General features: G+C 35.7%; 1 protein-coding gene across 2 annotated transcripts; it reads left to right on the forward strand.

Moving 5' to 3' along the window:
* On the forward strand, window positions 1-17,636 carry SRP68 (signal recognition particle 68). 2 transcript variants are annotated; one of them, XM_026702034.2, is made up of 16 exons: window positions 1-172; window positions 1,460-1,526; window positions 2,490-2,603; window positions 3,695-3,890; window positions 4,608-4,690; window positions 4,944-5,053; window positions 5,910-5,992; window positions 7,490-7,630; window positions 9,728-9,826; window positions 10,049-10,113; window positions 10,287-10,446; window positions 11,023-11,117; window positions 12,271-12,400; window positions 12,840-12,915; window positions 14,109-14,161; window positions 15,630-17,636. In XM_026702034.2, exons 1-16 carry the CDS (start codon window positions 19-21, stop codon window positions 15,855-15,857), a joined length of 1,854 nt encoding a protein of 617 aa, XP_026557819.1. In that variant the 5' UTR covers window positions 1-18; the 3' UTR covers window positions 15,858-17,636. The 2 variants fall into 2 exon arrangements, with proteins under 2 accessions (XP_026557819.1, XP_026557818.1); XM_026702033.2 differs by having other exon boundaries at window positions 1,468-1,526.
* Window positions 17,637-19,458: the final 1,822 nt, after the last annotated feature.

Consider the following 19,458-nt stretch of genomic DNA (forward strand, 5'->3'; position numbering starts at 1 on the left):
AAGCGGAACGGGTGCAAGATGGCGGCTGAGCGGCAGATGGCCGGGAGCAGCGGCGGCGGCGGTCGTGGTAGTGGCAGTAGCAGCGGCGCTAGTTCCATGGCTACCCTAGAGGATAACAAGGAGAATGAAAAACCCAAGTCCAGTGGCCTCGGAGATAGCCTGGGCCTGGAGAGTATCCTACGGGCACGTTGGAAGGGAAAGCGCTAATGGGGACGTGTCACTTAAGGCGAAGGGCGAGCCTTTCTCAGGCTTCGGCTTCTTCATTGAGAAATTTCCGAACTTCGTTTATAATTTCTAACTGGTTTGTCTTCCCGAATTTCGGCTAGTGACGATCGATGTATTTGGCTGACTTTCAAGTGGACACCTCCTCTGAAATTAACATTGAGGAAATATATAGTCCAAGGCATATTGGAGGTTAGAGACTTCCCATAGCTCTGAGATGTATTACAATTAATTAGTTACAATGTGAAACTGCATTGCTTTTTTTTGGCCTCCCCCAAAAAAAAAAAAAACATTGCATAGAATAACTCATTAGCCAAGTTTAGGATTTTATAGGCAATAGGTAAGCAGACTCTGATTTGTAAAACAAAGCAACTAAACTCGTAACTGAAAAGTTAGAATAACAGTTGGAAGAGACCTTGGAGGTCTTCTAGTCTAAATTATGCTTCGTGTTTCCTTCTTTTTGTGGAATTATCCCAAGGGATTCCATGTTTGTGGAGGAGGCGAAATATCAGGTCTTTGTATGCACCATGTTAGAAATTTGTTGAATAAGCAACCATATTTCTGTTTATAGATCTTTCATGATAATGTGAAATGAATATAGCAGATAAGTTTCAAAAAGTTATTCACATTTTACAGGGTGATAATTAAATTATGCTGTCCAATTGTAAAGTAAAATGCTGCACAGAAAGAATGTGAACCTGAAATGTTAATTTTGTAAATTTTGTGAATATTCTAATGACACTTACTGCACATCTTTAATTAGTGGCACAACAGTGATATATAATGGTTAATCTGTAATTCTAGAAATTTTTTACTTCCTCAGATTGTATAGCTTATCTTTGGGAAGTGATTTTGAAGCCAAAATTAAAAATATATTTATATTAGCTTACCACTGAATCTAATTAGTAATAGCAAATACAGGATACAGTAATTCTGTTAATTTCCAATCTCAGTAGTAAATCATTATTTTAAAATTACATTAGGTTTTAATTAACATATCTCAGGGTTGGTAAAATTGTATCCGTTTTATTCCAAAGCCAAACAGGCATTAGAAACTTGTAGGCTTAGAATATGAATGCAGGAAAACCTTTGTCATCCAGCTGCTATTCCATTATAATCATGCTCAGAAACAGTCACTAACTGAACTTTTAAAAATACTAAAATAAAATGTACAGTATATTTTATGTGATTTAACTGTATAAGTTATATTGTTGGAAGTTTCCTTAATAAGTCTTAGTTCTTCAGATTATTAAAGAATCACAGCAGCAACATGGCCTACGTCATGGTGATTTTCAGAGATACAGGTTAGTATGAAAGGAAGTTAACAGTTGAACAAGAAATGTCTTTGTTTTTATTAATAAAAAATGCTTATTTCAATAGTTACAAATGATGCAGCTGATTTTACAGAAGAAATTAAAGGTAGAATGAGTTAGAATTAAAAGTAGAATGAGTTAGATATCAGTGCTAACTCTTTTGTCTTTAATATCACTGGGAATCAGGCGTGCATGGATTTAATAACTTATGTGGTATATTTTTAAATTAAGCATGGTTTTGTTGCTCTGTTTTAGGAAAGTTCTGACCATGTTTGGTTTGGTTTGGTTTGGTTTGGTTTGGTTTGGTTTGGTTTATTTTTAAATTTCTGTGCCACCAATCTCACTATCAATCAATTTTGTATGTATGTATGACTCATGTCTTGTATATGCGCTACATATTTTCTGGTACATAATTGGATAAAATATAATTTGGAACACTATATCCAAGTAGACTGAGAATGTTTTTGTAATTCAGGCTTTATCTCATAAATTACTTCCCTGAAAAACCACCTCACTAACCATGTAAGTTGCACCTCTGGCACATGTGCACTGGTGAAACTTAATGTTCATCAGTCCATATAACTTTGAAGATAAGTTTTCTGTAGATATCACTCCATTTCAGTTCAGCTATCAATCCATTTATGAGAAGAATTTTAGCTTAAAAATAGTTGAAATTTTCAATTTCAAATGCATTTTTTCTATGCCTGTAAATTTTTACTTTAAGAATTGATATATGAATTGACTTATTTTGCTTTCGTGCCTGTCTCTTTCTATGGTCGTATCTTTTCTGAATGACTTCCTTCAAGTCTTTATTATTTATATCATCATATTTTATAGATTGCAGCAGTATTTTCTCTTGAAACATTTTTTTATGGGAGGGTAGGGAAAGTAGATTGAAAACAAATATTACTCTGAATAAGAATTAACCATTTCTTTTCTCTTCACCCCTTGAAGAGGTTACTGCTCCCGTCGACTAAGGAGGCTCAGAAAAACTCTTAACTTCAAGATGGGAAATAGGCACAAGTTCACAGGGAAAAAAATAACAGAAGAGCTATTATCTGATAACAGGTACTGGAAGGTTCCATAACTGTAAGATATAAAGGGCTGTATCTAGCACCCTCTTTTTAACCCAGCAGAATAGGTTATGCTGATTTATCAAATTTCCTTTGCAGATGCCTGTTCCGTCTCCAATTCCATAAACAGAAAGATCTGTTGCATACTTTTGCATTAATATCTAACTGTACAGGTTTTTTTGAGAGGGGTTGGTTGCCTGGAGAAGCTACAGAACTGTAATAAGCCTCAGTTTCCAAGAATAAATTGGGAATGCAAAGATGAGGTCAGGATGCCTAGCCTCTATTTCTCCTAGAAACTCTGAACAGAGACTTTGTGTTATGCTTGGAGATCAAGCAAGCTAAACTATTTCTGCCTTCCATTTTTGAGTTGGAGATGGGAATTGGGTCTCTTTCTTTCTTCTGTCCTCATAGAAAAAGATGGGGATAGCACCCTGAACAAAAGAGAGGTTAACCAAATTCCAAAATTACATTAAAATATGAAACGTTGATAAAATAAATTGCCCTATGTCTTTGAATACTCTCAGATACAGAAAAATACAGTTATTTTACAAAGTAAACTACTTTTGTGTTCTGGAAGCAAATCTTAGAAATGATGTAGGTATTTTAAAACATTTTAGTGCATTTAAAGTTGTTTCAATTCCATATAACAAACATTCCAGTCTCTGTTACGTGTGCTAGAATGAAGTATTGAGAATGGTAAATATGGCCTTTGCAATTAGTGCTACACTGTTCAAAATGCATGTCATCTGGATACAGGATCAGAAATACTGTACTTCTAGAATGTTCTTGTATATATAAATGTACTATCAAAATCTTCTATCAAGATAATAAATGAGGAAAGGCAAAGTTGATCTTCCCATGATTGTAAGGATAAAAGAAGGCTTGTGGAAGTGTCCTTCAGTAGGAAGGTGTGATGTAAATCTAATCAATCAGTTGGTAGAAGGGGACTTTGAGATTGGCTTTAGACAAGATGTGTGATTGGGACAGAAGTATAAGAACAGATACATCTGTTCTATATTTCTGTTGAAATTCTCCAAGGGAAATTATAAGAGCTTTGAATAATTTTTCATTAATCTTATGCCATAGATATTTACTCCTAATTCTTATGGATGCTGAAAGAGCCTGGAGTTATGCAATGCAGCTTAAGCAAGAAGCCAACACAGAACCACGCAAACGTTTTCATTTGTTATCTCGCCTACGCAAAGCAGTAAAATATGCTGAGGAACTGGAGCATCTCTGTGAAAGTAGCCGTGTGGATGCTAAGACAAAGCTGGAAGCTCAGGTTAGTATTAGCTTTTAAAACTTTCCTAGAAAGGCAGACAAAATGCACTAGAGTTAATTTCTTAGTGGACAATTAGATCTAAATTGTAGATAATAAAAGCCCCAGTGAAGAATACAGAAAAAAGAAAGGAAAAAAAGCTTATTATAGTCTGTTCAGACACAACTCAAACTATTTTCAGAAGGGCCAACCTTCTGTTGTGTTACTTGATATGCAAAAAATAGGAAGAAAAAACCCAACCTTATAAAAACCTCTGTTTCAAATGCTGATCATTTGGGTTGTACGAAATTCTATCCCTGAAACTCATTAGGCCATTCTGCAGTTAGAATAATCAGGGTCATGATATTTTGATGGAACTTTTGCATGTCTTATTAATCTAATATGAAGTAATATGAATATTTGGCCAGCAGTCATTTTTCTAGCAATCTAACTAAAAAGAATATATTCCACCACTACTATTTCCTGTGGAAAAACAACTCATGTAATCTTGCATACATTTTCATTTTAGACAGGTGTCTGAAAAAAATATTGTCCAGGTAGTAATAACACAATTTGGGCTCCATAGCACACCTATTTATTTTCATGAAAATAAATAGTATACTCATTTGTACTTGATATTGGTATATTTCCTGTTATGTTTTGATAATTATGGGAAAATCTAAATTCAGTAGGCTACTATACAGTTGCACTACTTATCATCCATCTTCATTTTTCTTATAGGCATACACAGCCTACCTCACAGGTATGCTCCGATTTGAGCATCAGGAATGGAAGGCAGCAATGGAGGCTTTCAACAAGTGCAAGTGAGTTTCATTTTTTTTATTTCTATGTCCATTGTCTATCAAATAAACAGTTTTTCCCATTCAGATTTTTCTGGATGTAGAATTTTTTTTTCTCTTGAACTTTTTAAAAAGCAGTGTAATTTTGCTTTGGCATAGCTTAGTGATGAAGCTTAAAGGCTCAGTATTATTGCAGTAATCCCTCAAATAGAAATAAAAGGTTTTTAATACTGTAAAGTACTGACTATTTACAGTAATTTTTACTTTCCTTTTGCAGAACCATTTATGAAAAGCTGGCTAGTGCATTCACGGAGGAGCAGGCAATATTATATAATCAGCGAGTGGAAGAAATCTCTCCAAATATTCGCTATTGTGCTTATAATATTGGTAAGTAAATCAAGAAGAAAAATTGTATATTGAAAGAATTTAATAATTATTATTCTTATACACTCCTACCAACATTGACAGGGTAAGCTATGTACGTAGAGCAAACCGTGCTACTTTCTAGCACTGAAGATGTTACCTAGCTGGGTAATGAAATATCTGCAAGAAAACAATCAAGCTCAAAGAGCATCAGGGACTCCATTATTCTCATACAATTGCCTGTGAAATTAATGCATTAGTTAGACTGAATACAGAATAATTTTCAGTGTGATATTTATATTCATACAAATCCAAGCTTTCATATTTTCTGAGAGGAACATGCAAATGTCCAAGGTGACAGTTATTAATGGGATTCTTAACATTTTCTCTTCATTTACCCAAATAAAATGATCCAAATCTTAAGAATATCCAAATAAAAAACAGCAACATCTTTTCCTTCTTGCAAAAAGAAAAAAATTTTTTATGGAAGACTGCTAAAAAACCTTCCCTCACATTTTTGTCTTTTGCTGCAGATTGCAATTTTATTTATTGATTAAAGTTCGATTCTTTGATTTGTATAATCATGCAAATATTTTTATATATATTGTAGACCAAGATGTTAATATTTAGATATATACAGTATTAAATATATCATTTGGATATGCTTGGCACTTCTAAGATTTTTAGTGTGTAGCAGCTGATATTCTGATTCTCTTAGTTTCTTGCACATTTCTGTCTATTTAAATAGGTTAAAATACATGCTTTGTGTTGCTACCATCCCCTGTGCTGCGAGCTTTCTTGAAGCTTTGCTGTGTGTTTTTGTTAAGTGAGAAATTGTGCTGGATGACAGGCTAATTGAATTCTGTCCCTTATTTCTTAGGTGACCAGTCTGCTATTAGTGAGCTGATGCAAATGAGGCTGAGGACTGGAGGCACCGAAGGGCTCCTTGCTGAAAAACTAGAGGTAATTAATTTCACACTCTTCCTTTTTGAAGGAATTGTTACCAATGCCTGATTTTAATTGATACGTCACTTTTCTTTTAGTTTTCTTTTAAGAAATCTAAAATACAATGTGTTTGTAATTATCTCACAAAATAATACTTGAAAGTTATTTAAAAACACAAAAGCAAAATTAAGATAGTAGAGTTAAGAAACCTGTAACTCTTCATTGTCACTGCAGCAGAGGTGACTAAGATTGCTGTTTAAAAAAAACTAAAGGACTATAGATTCTGGTTCTGTGAAGACTTAACAGGAGAGATAGGCAACTAATACAATTAATGTCTTCATCTTCTTCTGTAAATCAAATACCATCTGTTTAAAATAATGATGGGTCTTCCTTGTGGATAGTTCTAAAATATTTCCTTTGTTTCTCCTAATCTGATTAATTCATTTGTTTAATTTTAAAAATTATCATTTTTGTGCTGCCCCAAAGTGTACCATTTGTATGATTTTGTCATTTTGCAAATTATATAAATTGCAGCAGAAATTTAGTACTTGCTTGTAAACACTGTTGCGTTGCTGTCTACTGTATTTAAAAAGATAGAAAGCATTTGGGCTGCAGTTGAAAAAACGATGTGTTGTATAGTTCATGTCATCTTCACATGACATAGAATTTGAGCTAGTATTTTATCTGCTCATTGCAACTACTAACAGAATAGTTTGGCATTTTAAAGCTTGTACTTTTGTGGACAATACATTTCTCATGTTCCACTTCAATTTTTTATCAATAACTTCATATATAATAACTTCAACAACTTCATACAGAGCCCTTCATACATTTATTTGTGAGGCTTACACACTCTTGGTAGTAATCGTCTCCCCTAGGAGTTTGTCCTGGAAATGCTTTGTAGGTTTGAATGTAAATTTGAGCTGCAGAAAAACCTTGCGCTCCACTAAATATTATGGCACCATGCTTAAAATCTTGTACTTAAATTCTACATTAGACTTGGGATTATGCCTCAAGTAGACACTACCATAAGTTCTATACATTGTATGCCCTGCAAACTTAAAGATTCTTGCTCTCTTTAAGCATGTATCTTAAACAATATTAGGGAAATATCAGTATGCTTTCAAACTTGCCTTTTTGTACCTGAGAACACTCAAAGCAAACTTCCAGCCTTTCCTCCACTTCAATAGGCCATCCAGCGAATCAGTTATGTTCATTTTTGCCAAAAAGTATCCTGTTGGAAATCTTGGAAAGTCCTCAAAACCTTATGCTTCCCAACAACCTTGATGGATCTTTCAGTCTGAGGCAAAAGTTTAAGTACATGTTTCCTGTTAGTCTCTGTCTTCATAGTAAAGCTGGCTATAAAATAATCATGATTTGTGATTGCAATAACTTGAAAGTTAAACTTTCATAGTTTACAGTTGACATTACTTATTGCATACAGTAAGAAACATGTATTGTGAGAGATAACTGTTTTCCATTAGAATGCCAAACCAAAATTTCCCTGTTTTCTAGTCATTAATCACACAGACTCGAGCAAAGCAGGCCGCCACTATGAGTGAGGTGGAATGGAGGGGAAGGACGGTGCCTGTGAAAATAGACAAAGTGAGAATCTTTCTGTTGGGGTTGGCAGATACTGAAGCAGCTATAGCTCAAGTAAGTAAACTCTCCTGAAACCTGTGATTTTAGCTCTTAAGCAGGGTCCTGTGGTCACGTGAACTTGGTAGCTATTCTGTTCTGATTTCTATATAAAGGAGGAAATTTAAATATAATTTGTTATGTATTTAAATTCATTTGTCACTAAATATGGGCAAGAAATCATGCCAGGTCAACTTATTTTATTGCCATCATAGACTAGTTGAAAATTAATTCAATTAAAAAAGAAGTCCAAAGTAGGGTGTTGTGAAAACGAGCAATTTAACAAAATAAAATAAAAAAGTACTCAGCTTATTTGTGTAAAAGACTCTTAGAAGCTGCTTATTGATACATTACAATGAGTCCTCCAGATAACAAAGCAGTCTTAGCAACCAAAACCTTTGTCTAAAAATGGGGGTAACAGTTCATGGCAAGAAGTAATAAGAACACAGCTGTCACTTGACTATTTGCCACCAAATACTGTGATGGGAAAAGACTGGGCCGTGCCTTGCTCACTCCTGGATTACAGGGATGGTAATAATTGTGAACCTCACCCTGGGACATGTGAACAAACAATGCTTTTGGTATTTTTCCAAGCAGAAAATTGAAATTCTTAAATTCCATATTTAAAAGAGAAACTGTTTATGACCCAGGAAGCTTAAGTTACTTGTCGAAACCCTTAATCTTGTCCAAGAATATTGTGCTCTCCATTCGGATTATTGAGTTATATGCTATAAATTAATTAATTAACTCTTCTGTAACTAACTTTTTCAAAGTCTTAATTCCTGTGCTCTGGTGCAACCCCTTGCCTGTGACTTGGGAATGACTCAGCATATGCCACAAAACCCTGAATATTTGCTAACTATTTCCTTCCCTTCAAGGTATCTTAGAAGATAAATAACTGTGTTCGAAAAGGAAAATAAATTCATTTTTATATAAGTAAAATAATAAATCTCCACCTCATTTCCTTTTGTTTCAGCATTAATATTCTGGTCTTTCCCCTTTGCATGTTTGAAGTTGAAATGGCCTCAGAGGTGAAGCAACCAAACTAGTCTGACCTGTCTCTGATTATTCAAATTTAGAAAACTTAACTTCCCTGAGTCCTTTGTATTAATCCAGTTAAACATTGGAGGAATAAAAAATATAAATTAAAAGAATGTTCTTTAAAGCCATTTTAAAAAATAATAAAATCTGGCCTAAAATTGTGAATCTCATATTCCAGTGGGTTTTTGGGAGATCTGCTCAGAGTAGTCAACATTCTAAATAACTGAATTGTAGAATATATCCAAACACATCATCTTTAAACAATGGATGTTAAGTAATTTTAATCTGTCAAAAACGTTATTTATTATAAAATGCTAATGAATACGTAAGGTTATTTTAACTTTTGGAATGTTCCTTCGCAATCCTAGATTATGAAGCAGGAAAACTATCAGAGATCAATTAGTTTCCCGTCCTTAATCTAGCACAGAAAATAGCACTGTTGACTTTGAAGGTGTGTGGGGGTGGGGGGTGGGGTTTAGTGGGAGAAAGGAGGGCCAATAAAACTAGGTTATCAACAACAAAAAGATTCCTGACAGTCTGGTGGTAATAAGTTACAGTTTTGAGCATTAGAATAGGAAGTACATTTTAGCAAATTTCAAAATAAAATGGAATTGAACTAAAATAGAGGGAGTTCATAGTGTGGCTTATTGAATGAGAATATGAGATGAAACTCTTTACCCAATAATATATGATTTTTGGATGTTCTTGCCAATATTCTCCCTGCTCTATTTTATGCCATGATTGTATGAAGTAGAAGTTGGTTTTGTTTATTGGTTCACATTAAATTTAGTAAATATTAACAGAATCACTGGGGAAGGTTTTTTTTTGTTTTTTTAGTAATCTGAAGAGCTCAATTGTGCCTCTTCTGTTATATCCGAAATATAAAATGGTAGACTTAATCTCCACAGTTTATCACTAAGTAATAAAATTTTCACTAATGTTGCATATAATATAACATGTTTGTAAGACTCACTGTGTGCAGTTGTTAAATGAAAGTTTTATCTTCTTTTGTTTTCAGGAGAAATGTAGCATTGATTTTAATAATTGTATAGTTTTCTGTGCTACTTTATTTAGGCAGAAGAAGAAGAAACTAAAGAACGTTTGTTTGAATCTTTACTGAGTGAGTGTCGGGATGCAATACAAGCCGTTCGTGAAGAGCTGAAGCCAGATCAGGTGGGCCATAAAGTAGAAGGTTTATGCGTTTGACTGTCCTTTGGTTAAAAACGCATGAAATAAAATCATTGCTGAGTCTGCTTGAAGAACTATTTGGTGGTAGGTCCTACAGGATCCTTTGTGAAGCTTTAACAAACTGCATCTATCCCACAGTTTTGTGTTTGCATCCAAACATTTTTTTCTAAAATAAATAAATTACATCTAATGTTTTGTTTTCTGCAGAAGCAGAGGGATCACTCTTTGGAAATAGATTCTGGAAAAGTCTCTAATATTCAGTATCTGCACAGGTAAAGAGCCTTTCTAGAATAGATTAAAATCATTCAGGACAAATAATAGGACCGCTTGGGTGTCATCTCACTCTCTCGTCTGCCCAGTTCATCATCTATTAGCTTTGTATATATTCAAATGATTCTGAAGTGACTTTTAGTAGTAATGCAGTTTTTAATACTCTGCTTTCTAGTTACCTGACTTACATCAAGCTCTCTACAGCAATCAAGCGCAATGAGAGCATGGCAAAGGCACTGCAGAAGGCACTCCTTCGTCAGCAGCAGCCCGAGGAAGATGGCAAGCGTGTTCCTCGACCTCAGGATTTGATACGCCTTTATGACATCATCTTACAGGTAAGGCTGTAAGGAGTGGTTTAGAAGTGGAAAGGAAAGGCTCATGGTTCCAGTTTTCTTTTATCTCGAACAAGGTGACTGCAAAGTAGATGGGGAAAAGGTGTGCTATTAAACTGGAAGTGCAGGTCAGACAGGGCACGAAAATTGGTAGCATCAGAAGCTATTCATTAAAAACACTGTAGAAGTGTTGAAAATAAAGAGGTTTTGTGAAATTTTGCTTCATACAAAATAATATTTTCATGACCACTAAATATAATAAACATATACCTTACTTTTAAGGATCACACAAAGAAAGTTGCTTCCTAAATAATTTTAATAATTACAGGTTATTTTTTGGACAGCGGATAAAGGGCATTACCTTGTAAAGAGATTACAGTATTTTAAAACAATGCTCTGCTCATGTCTACTACTGTATCATTTTGTTAAGCAAATAGCGCTGATTAAAGTAAATGAAATTATTGTTGGTTTACTACTGTTAAATTTATTTAATTGGATAAAATATTTATACTGTTAATTGTGAAGTTTATTTGCATTTAAGGGGCTTTTTTTTGTCTTCTCATTTTGATCACACTGAAGAATCTGGCAGAATTGCAACAACTTCCTGGCCTAGAAGAAGATAAAAGCTACCTGAAGGAAATAGGAATAAAGACCTTGGTGTATAAGGCTTACCGGTAATTCCCAACCAAACAAAGTTATTTGTTCAATCACAGTTATACAGTGGCTTGGATCCAAACAAAACTGTAATGAGCGGCAAGAGAAAATATATTTGTGCTATTCCATGAATGTTTGCAACAGTGGTAGACGTTAGCTCTACTACTTTTCATTGCCCTGGAAGTGTCATTATAATACATGCAGAATAAATAAGGAAGACAGAGATTCCAGTTCATAACAAGGAATTTCATAGAAATATATACAAGTACAAAACACTCTGAATTTGGAGCCACTTTTCTCATCCTGATTTCTTTTTCTAAGCCAGATTTATATGGTTTAAAAAGTCCTTTGGCTATTATAATACATCCAAGATAGAGAACTGAAAAGATAGCAAGACAAGAAACTTGAGCAAAGGAAGTCCTCGATTTACAACAGTTCATTTAGTGACCAAAGTTACAACGGCACTGAAAAAGGTGACTTATGTCAATTTTTCAGTTACAGTCTTTGCAGCATCCCCACAGTCATGTGATCAAAAGTCAGATGCTTGGCAACTGATTCGTTTTATGACCGTTGCTGTGTCCCCAAGTCATGAGATCACTTTTTGTGACTTTCTGACTCGCAAAGTGGGGAAGTCAGATTGGTTTAACAACCAGCTTACTAACTTATCAACTGCAATGATTCACTTAGTAACTGAGGCAAGAAAGGTCGTAAAATGGGGCAACACTCAACAAGTGTCTCACTTAACAGAAATTTTGGGCTCAATTGTGGTTGTAAGTCGAGGACTACCTGTAGTGAGTTCAGAATTGTAGGAAATGTTCCAGTTATTTCTGTAGAAACAATCATTTCATTGTTTCTCCCCCTCCCCTCCATGCAGTTCAGAGAGGAGGATGCAAAGTGGGAAAGACTGGGTGTGAATAGTTTCAAGCAAATTGTGCTCATAGAGCAGCAGGGGTGTCAAACTCTTGCCGCCACATGACGTATCATGACTTTTCCCCTTTGCTAAACCGGGGGTGGGGGGTGGGGGGCAGTGTGTGACGCATCCAGCCCACAGGTTGCGGGGTTTGACACCTCTGTCAGAGAGAGTTGAGAGTACTTAAAGAGTTAATTGATACTTAAAACACGTAAGCCATAGTTTACCAATCTACTTGGGGTATGGTTCTCTGTTTCCCCTAGGTGCTTTTTCATTGCCCAGTCGTATGTCCTGGTGAAAAAATGGAGCGAAGCTCTTGTTTTGTATGACCGCGTGCTGAAATATGCCACTGAAGTTCAGGTTCAAGCTGGGACTAAAAAAAGCAACTTAAAGGTAGGAAACGGGTTATGAAGTATGCATTAACAGAGTTGTAAGGTGATGAAAGGGAGGGCGTACATATTTAAATTTATTACATTCTGCTAACTAACGTACAGTTCCGATTCATTTGTTGAAACAAATTTATGAGCGATATGCCCATTTTTAAGACTATAAAATCAAATAATTTGGATTTGTCTCTCATCAGACAATGTGTGTGTGAGAGAGAGAGGGAGAACGAGAAAGAGAGTTGTTATACCACATATATTGGTGTTTGGCAACACAAAAGGACATAAATATTTAACACTACTCTTATTTTCCCTACTTTATTTTACCAACAATGAAAAAAGAGAAACATTAGCAAATCTAGTTCGGGTGGGTGGGTCGGATGAACATGAAGGAAAAATGAAACTCTACTAAGTATATGTCTTTTGTGGAATTGATCTGTATTATATAGGAGCTACCTGATGTTCAGGATTTGATTACTCAAGTAAATGCAGAAAAATACTCCTTGCAAGCAGCTGCCATTTTAGGTGAGTGTGGCTTTCCAGATTCCCACATACACAGTATTCATGGAGAAATGCTTTCAAGATTCAAGAGGCAGAGTCTGCCAACATTTCAGAATGGAAGGCAGGAGTGGCTATGGAGGACTTTACTTTTTTTTAACGTGGTTTTATAGCTTTATTTTTTCAGTGACTTTAACTGGGCAATTCTGGAAAGAAAACGTAATCATTTTCTACTGCCCAAAGGCTATAGGGAAGAAATATAGGCTCAGTCTAAATTAAAGTTATAAATTAGACTTTAAAACATCTTTGCCACAATAAAAAAAATATATATTCACTTCCCTGTCAAGCTGTATTGATTCTCTGTAGACCACTGAGAGGAAAAATCCTTTTCACTTTGACTCTTTTAGATAATATTGGTTCATGATCTGTTCATCTGTGGCCTTCACTGCTGCATATTCTGTCCACTTCTGTTCATCGTTTTACACCTAAAACTCTTTTCTAACCAGAATTCTGCCACCAAGATAATTAACTCTGATATTCTTCAGAGTCATAAGTACCTCAGGCAAGCTCCTTTTGAAGTCTGTTGAGCTTCTGTTCTCTCCTCTGATGTGTTGCTCCTTGTAAATTTCACCATTGTCAAATTGTTTTTTTGCTCAAACATGTCTTTTTTTCCTTTGATGCCAATAGCTTTTTCTCTATAACTTAACTTTTATCTAAATTTATTAGCATAAGCCTATGCACTTCACTTAACATAAGTATGTTTGGCATACTCATTCCTGTGTCAGACTTCAATTGGAACCATCCATTCCTTGACCCTTCTCTGTAATATTGTACTATATTTCTCTCTCTCTCCCTCCCTTCCTCCCATCCCTGTCTCTCTGTCTGTCTGTCTGTCTGTCTGTCTATCTATCTATCTATCTATCTATCTATCTATCTATCTATCTATCTATCTATCTCATTTATATGTCCACCTATCAGAAGAAGCAACTCTGAGTGACATACAACAATATTAAGGAACAGTTATACAGTTAGATTTGGGACAGGGTAAAAATGGATATCATTGCATCATTTACATTTTAAGGAGAAAGATTGGAGATAAGCATTATCATAAATTATAGACAATTTCATTGTTCACATTTTTAAAATGCAGCCTTGTGTTCTTGTTCTGGTTTACTTCCTAGTAAAAGCATTTTCCTCAAATAGTTTTCTGATTCCTTCAGATGCTGATGACAGTCATGAGGCAGAATCTCCGTCCCAGGTCAAAGATGGCAAGGTAAGAGATTTTCTGTATATGTGGTAAAAGCACAATTTCAAAAGGAGTCTATTTTCTTATGTTATAGTGTGTCAGTATATAATTTTAATTACATATATTAGAAATACAATGACAGAAATCTTTAATTGTTCCTGTTTGTTTAGAAAGTTTTCTAGTTTATTTTTTTTGGCATAGCATCATACAAAAGAATGGATTGGATGGAAAAGAAGCTCAAGAACATTCTGGGAGAACAGCATTCAGAAAAGAAAAAAAACCAGAATGCCTCCTTAATTATGCTGCTTTGTTTTTGCAAAGCTAACATTAGAATAATGAAGAATTAAAAAAATACCCAGAAACATCCATAGGAATCATGAGAGTGTTCTGTCTGTGCACTTTTTCTATGCATAACCTATGCATAATTTCAGAGAAAAGATTTACAGCGTGAGCTTGGCAAAAAATTTAAGATATTTTTGAAAATTGAAGTTTTAGGTGCATGATATTATTAAAATATTGCATGTCGTGGGCCTTCTGTTTTTCCTTTATGCTAATTGAAGCTGAGGGCAGTCTTGACCAAGGCCACTATATGGAAGGCTGATACTTTTCCATCTCCTAGCTCTTCTTTTGTGCAGATCAAGGATGGTGCCATGTAGGTTAGCAAGTGTGAGAAAGCCTTAGAGAGGGTTGGGAAGGTGTGCAAGGGGCCAGAGCAGCTGGGGGAGGGGGTGCAGGTATAGAAGACTTGACCCCCATGGCTTGCAACGTTCCCTTCCAGCTTCCCCTTTGACAGCTGCTGGGAAGGTTGCAAATGGCAGTCATGTGATTGTGGGGCGCTCATAAGTGCAAAAGAGTTGCCAGATACTCAAAACACAATTGTGTTTGCCAGGCTGCTGTGACAGCTGTAAGTCTGAGGATCAGTCATAACCACTATTCATTCAGTGCCTTTGCAACTTGGAATGGTTGCTGAACCAATAGTCATAGATTGGGGATCACCTTAATCATAATTGGGTTTCTTTAAAATAGAAGAGCAGCTTTGTGATATTATTTAATGCATGATATTGGCTTAGTCCTAATATTAACCAGTTATTTGCAACTCCATTAGAAACTTATACTTAAATTTAGTATTCTCTTCTGCATTTGCCAGCATAATAGTATTTCCACAACAGATTTGGATACTTTTCTGAGGCTTCCTCAGCAACTATTCATATGTCCATAGGATACTTCATTGCCTTGAATGCATTATCGAGAAAGTTAAATATTTCTGTCATTAGACCAGAGCTAGGTTTTCCAGGAGTGGCAAGTTCCAGATGTGTGCACTTCAATTCTCAGAATTCTTCTCAACCGTAACTATGCTGGCTGTGGAGTTTAGGAAGCTGAAGTCCATTTATTAGGGAAATGTGCAGATTGAGAAACCTTAAACTAGAGGGTTAAGTAACAAACGTTGTCTAAATGAACTAATTTTTGTTCCTGTTTATCTTCCTTTTATATCAAGCCACTTTCTGAACGATTTGAGATTTTCTGCCTGGATCCTTCTCTTGTCAGCAAGCAAGCAACTCTGGTGCATTTCCCTCCAGAATTCCAGCCAATTCCATGCAAGCCTTTATTTTTTGATCTGGCTCTCAACCACATCAGTTTCCCACCCCTGGAAGATAAAGTAGAGCAGAAAGCAAAGAGTGGTCTTACAGGATATATCAAAGGCATTTTTGGATTTCGGAGTTAACCAGGGCTCTTTTCAAGGAAAATATTTCCTTGGGGAAATCTGCAACAGGTTCAGACCTTATTTCCTTGAGTCTAAAATCCACATGGGAGGTTTTCAATATTTTTCCAGTATTCTGTTTGTCCATCCAATTTATTAGAAACATTTCAATCTGAGAACATTAAAAGTGTGCTCTGTCTCCAGCCTTATCTCAAATTGAAGGAAACACCTGAGGTCTGAATCCACTCGTGCCGAGTGCCTCAGGCAGGAACAACTATCCATTTTGTAAGAAACATTTCTTTTTGGTAGCTGATACCACAAATTTAATTTTTAAAAAGCTAACTCGTCTGGACAAGACACAGCAGAGGGAAACCAAAGGCACAGATTTTTATAGGATTGAACTGCCTCAACCAGAATCTGAAAACTCAGTTAAATTGATCCTTGTACTGCCTACCGAGTTTAATTTTAACTTCTAGCTATGGATTGAAGATCAGAATTGATAGATTATGTTTAAAATCCATATAGTAGGTTATACTACAGGCTTTAAAGAATATCCTTATATAATCTTTCCTTTAAAAGACACCACTTCTTAGGGGATCTCTTTTGGAAGCTAAAGAGCCTCAGCTTCAGAAAGTTATTCTCCATTTCTGCATTAAAAGCTCTTTTATTTTTTATTTTTCCTCATTCAGTCTATCTGAATTGGCAAATTGGAAAGGATGCTTATTTTGTACTTTTCATCCTTTCTGAAAATTACACATGGTGGTTTTAAGAAGTCCACTTTATGAAAAATCAATAAATGAAGCCACTGGAATCTTAAGCAAAAAAGATTTTAGTCAGATATTAACAGGCACTTTTTTATGAGAGCATTTACAAGTGCAGTAGGAATTCCAATATCTTTTCCCCAAATGAAACAAAAATATCTATCTTTTGAATATTTGTTCTGTTTCCATGAGCTATATTATTAGTCTTAAATGTAATCTAATTAGTCTGAAATATTACTTGGATCAGCTAGTCTTTAGCTATCTTTTAGTGTTCATACAGCACCACATTTTTGTCATACTCCATTCCAGTTTTGCTCTGCTGCTTCTTGGCTTTGTTAAAAACAGTATTAAAATTGGATTATTCAGTTAGGAATGTTCCAGAAAAACAGTTTCTCGAGCAGTGTGCTAATATACTGTAGAGAATTATAATTTCCAAACCAAATTGGGTGTAATTGTACCAAAATTATTGGGACTGTTGTATGAAAAATTATCGCAATTCGCATTAGGACTTAATTGTACCACTTCTGTTTTAAAATACGTGTGTGAAATGGACCCTCTGGTCTGTTGGGCGAGTAGAATTTTATATTGTGGAGGAAAAAGGAAGCAAAAAATATTTTTTACTGTATCAAGTGATTAAATTTGAGATAGAGATGGGGTGCGTGATAAACTGATAATTTGCCTAAGTTCTAAAAAGCTTAAATGGAAATAACAGATTTGACTCAAATAACTCTGGCCCAGTGTCATTTTTGGCAATATGTCTGTTAGGGTTTTTTGTGGATTGTATTTTGCTTCAGATTTACTGTCCTGATTTTGAATTAAATCCAAGAATTGTATTCTTAAGAGGTGCAATCCAACTTCTTTTTGTTTAACTCCCACCTCCAAGCCTCTGGGTAACTGGTACATTCCACTCCATTTATCTCTGCTGCCTTAATTGCTTATAAAATATTTGTTAAGATGTGGCACAAAGTATACTAGAAAGAAAACTTTTAAACAATAAAGACATATTCTTGCTACAGTCCAATTTTAAACAGTTTAAACAATTCAACTGCATGCTGTGCTTTCATTTGAAGTTTCCTTACTGGGACATTCGAAGAACACCTTTGCAAGTAGTGGATTTTTTCCAGAGAAGTAGACATAGGACTTGATTGTTACAATAAAAATGTTTACTGTTACCACAAAGACGTTGACACCATCCCCGCACATATTAGTTGGCACATTGTAGTACGCTGTTTCATGTACTTGGCAAGAATAGATTGACTCTATTCCTTGGCTTATGACCACAATTGAGCTCAGAATTTCTGTTAAGTGATATTTGCCCACTTTTATGACTTTTCCTGCCAAATGAATCACTAAAGTTGTTAGGTTAGTAACATGGTTGTAAAGTGAATCTGACTTCCCCATTAACTTGGTTTGTCAGGCACAAAAGATGACCACATGATCCCCAGGACACTGCAACCGTCACCAGTATGTGCCAGTTGCCAGGTGTCTGAATTCTGATTATGAAACCTTGAGGATGGTCTCACCATGGTGTGAAAAATTATCAAAAGTCACTTTTTTCAGCGCCTTTGTAACTTCGAATGGTCATTAAACCAAAAATGCTAAGTTGAGGACTTCCTGGCTTTAATTATCCTGAACTAATGTCCTCAATATTTAAACTAACTAAGCTCTGTATGTACGTAGTTTTGAAGAAATGATATTTAATGTATACTTGTTGAAGGTTGGGATTGGGGGCAGGAAGAAACAGCAATTAACACCCAGAAAGGCAATAATCATATTTATTTGTATATACCACAGCATGAAAGGAAAAGGCGTTACTGTAAGGTACTCAAAACACCCACACAGTAATAATTACTACATTCTGTGGAGGAACTACAACTGCCTAATAACAAAAGATTCTATAAAATGCATGATTGATTCTTCCATTTCGAGCTGCAGCTTTTAAGTTCTTTCAGCAAATAGTTTATTGCATTTTCCAGAATTAAATTACAGCATTTGGTCAAGCAAATTCCTGGATATCATAAATTTACTTGCATATCCAGAGTGACAAATTGGAGTTCAGCTTTTGATATAAAATCTCACTGAGCTGTAATCAAAATACATCCATAGTAATAAAGTATACAAGTTCTTAACTGCTAAACTATCAGCAGGTTGCATGTGTATGTTAAACAGGATGAGGGAGAGCATCAAGTCCTGTGGCACACCATAACGGAGCAACTGAACGACGCCTCTCCCTGTCATCACTTGGCCTGCCCAGTCACAAAGTGGAGCCATCAAAAAATCGATATTCTAATTCCTTGCCCTGTAGGTAGCCTGAAGGGTACTATGCTTGGCCTATACTTCCTTAAAGTACCTATAAGGGTGACCAGTGTGACTTTAGTCCTGCTAATGGTCCATATAATTGCCCCATTCACTTCTTCATAAAGGAGAGAATAGATATTGTTGTCTTAAGTGCCCAGGGCATGAGAAGTGGGTGAACCAGTGCTTTCAAGGCAGGTGGCATTCTCCCCTCTTACAAGAGGCATTGAATGTGATTGATCTACCTCCCTGGTTGTTCCTGTCTGCTTTAACCAGGAGGTGCAGAAGTGGCAGAGCTGGAGAAGAGATTTCTGCCTCCTTGGGCTCCACTCCCAGATGACAGAAGGGACAAGTGTCATTGGATCCTGTTCAGCTTTCAGTTTAGGAAAAAACAGGATTTCATCTCAAATTAACCACCTAATTAAACAATCTGAACTGACAAGTTCTTCCATAGTATCTGCGGTGGTGCAGTGGTTAGAATGCAGCACTGCAGGCTATTGCTGCGGCCTGTTGGTTGCCTGCAATTTGGCAGATCGAATCTCACCAGGCTGACTCACCAGGTTGACTCA

Source organism: Pseudonaja textilis, chromosome 2 (genome assembly GCF_049901715.1).
Source record: "Pseudonaja textilis isolate UNSWEBS1 chromosome 2, rPseTex1.2, whole genome shotgun sequence".
NCBI lineage: Eukaryota > Metazoa > Chordata > Lepidosauria > Squamata > Elapidae > Pseudonaja > Pseudonaja textilis.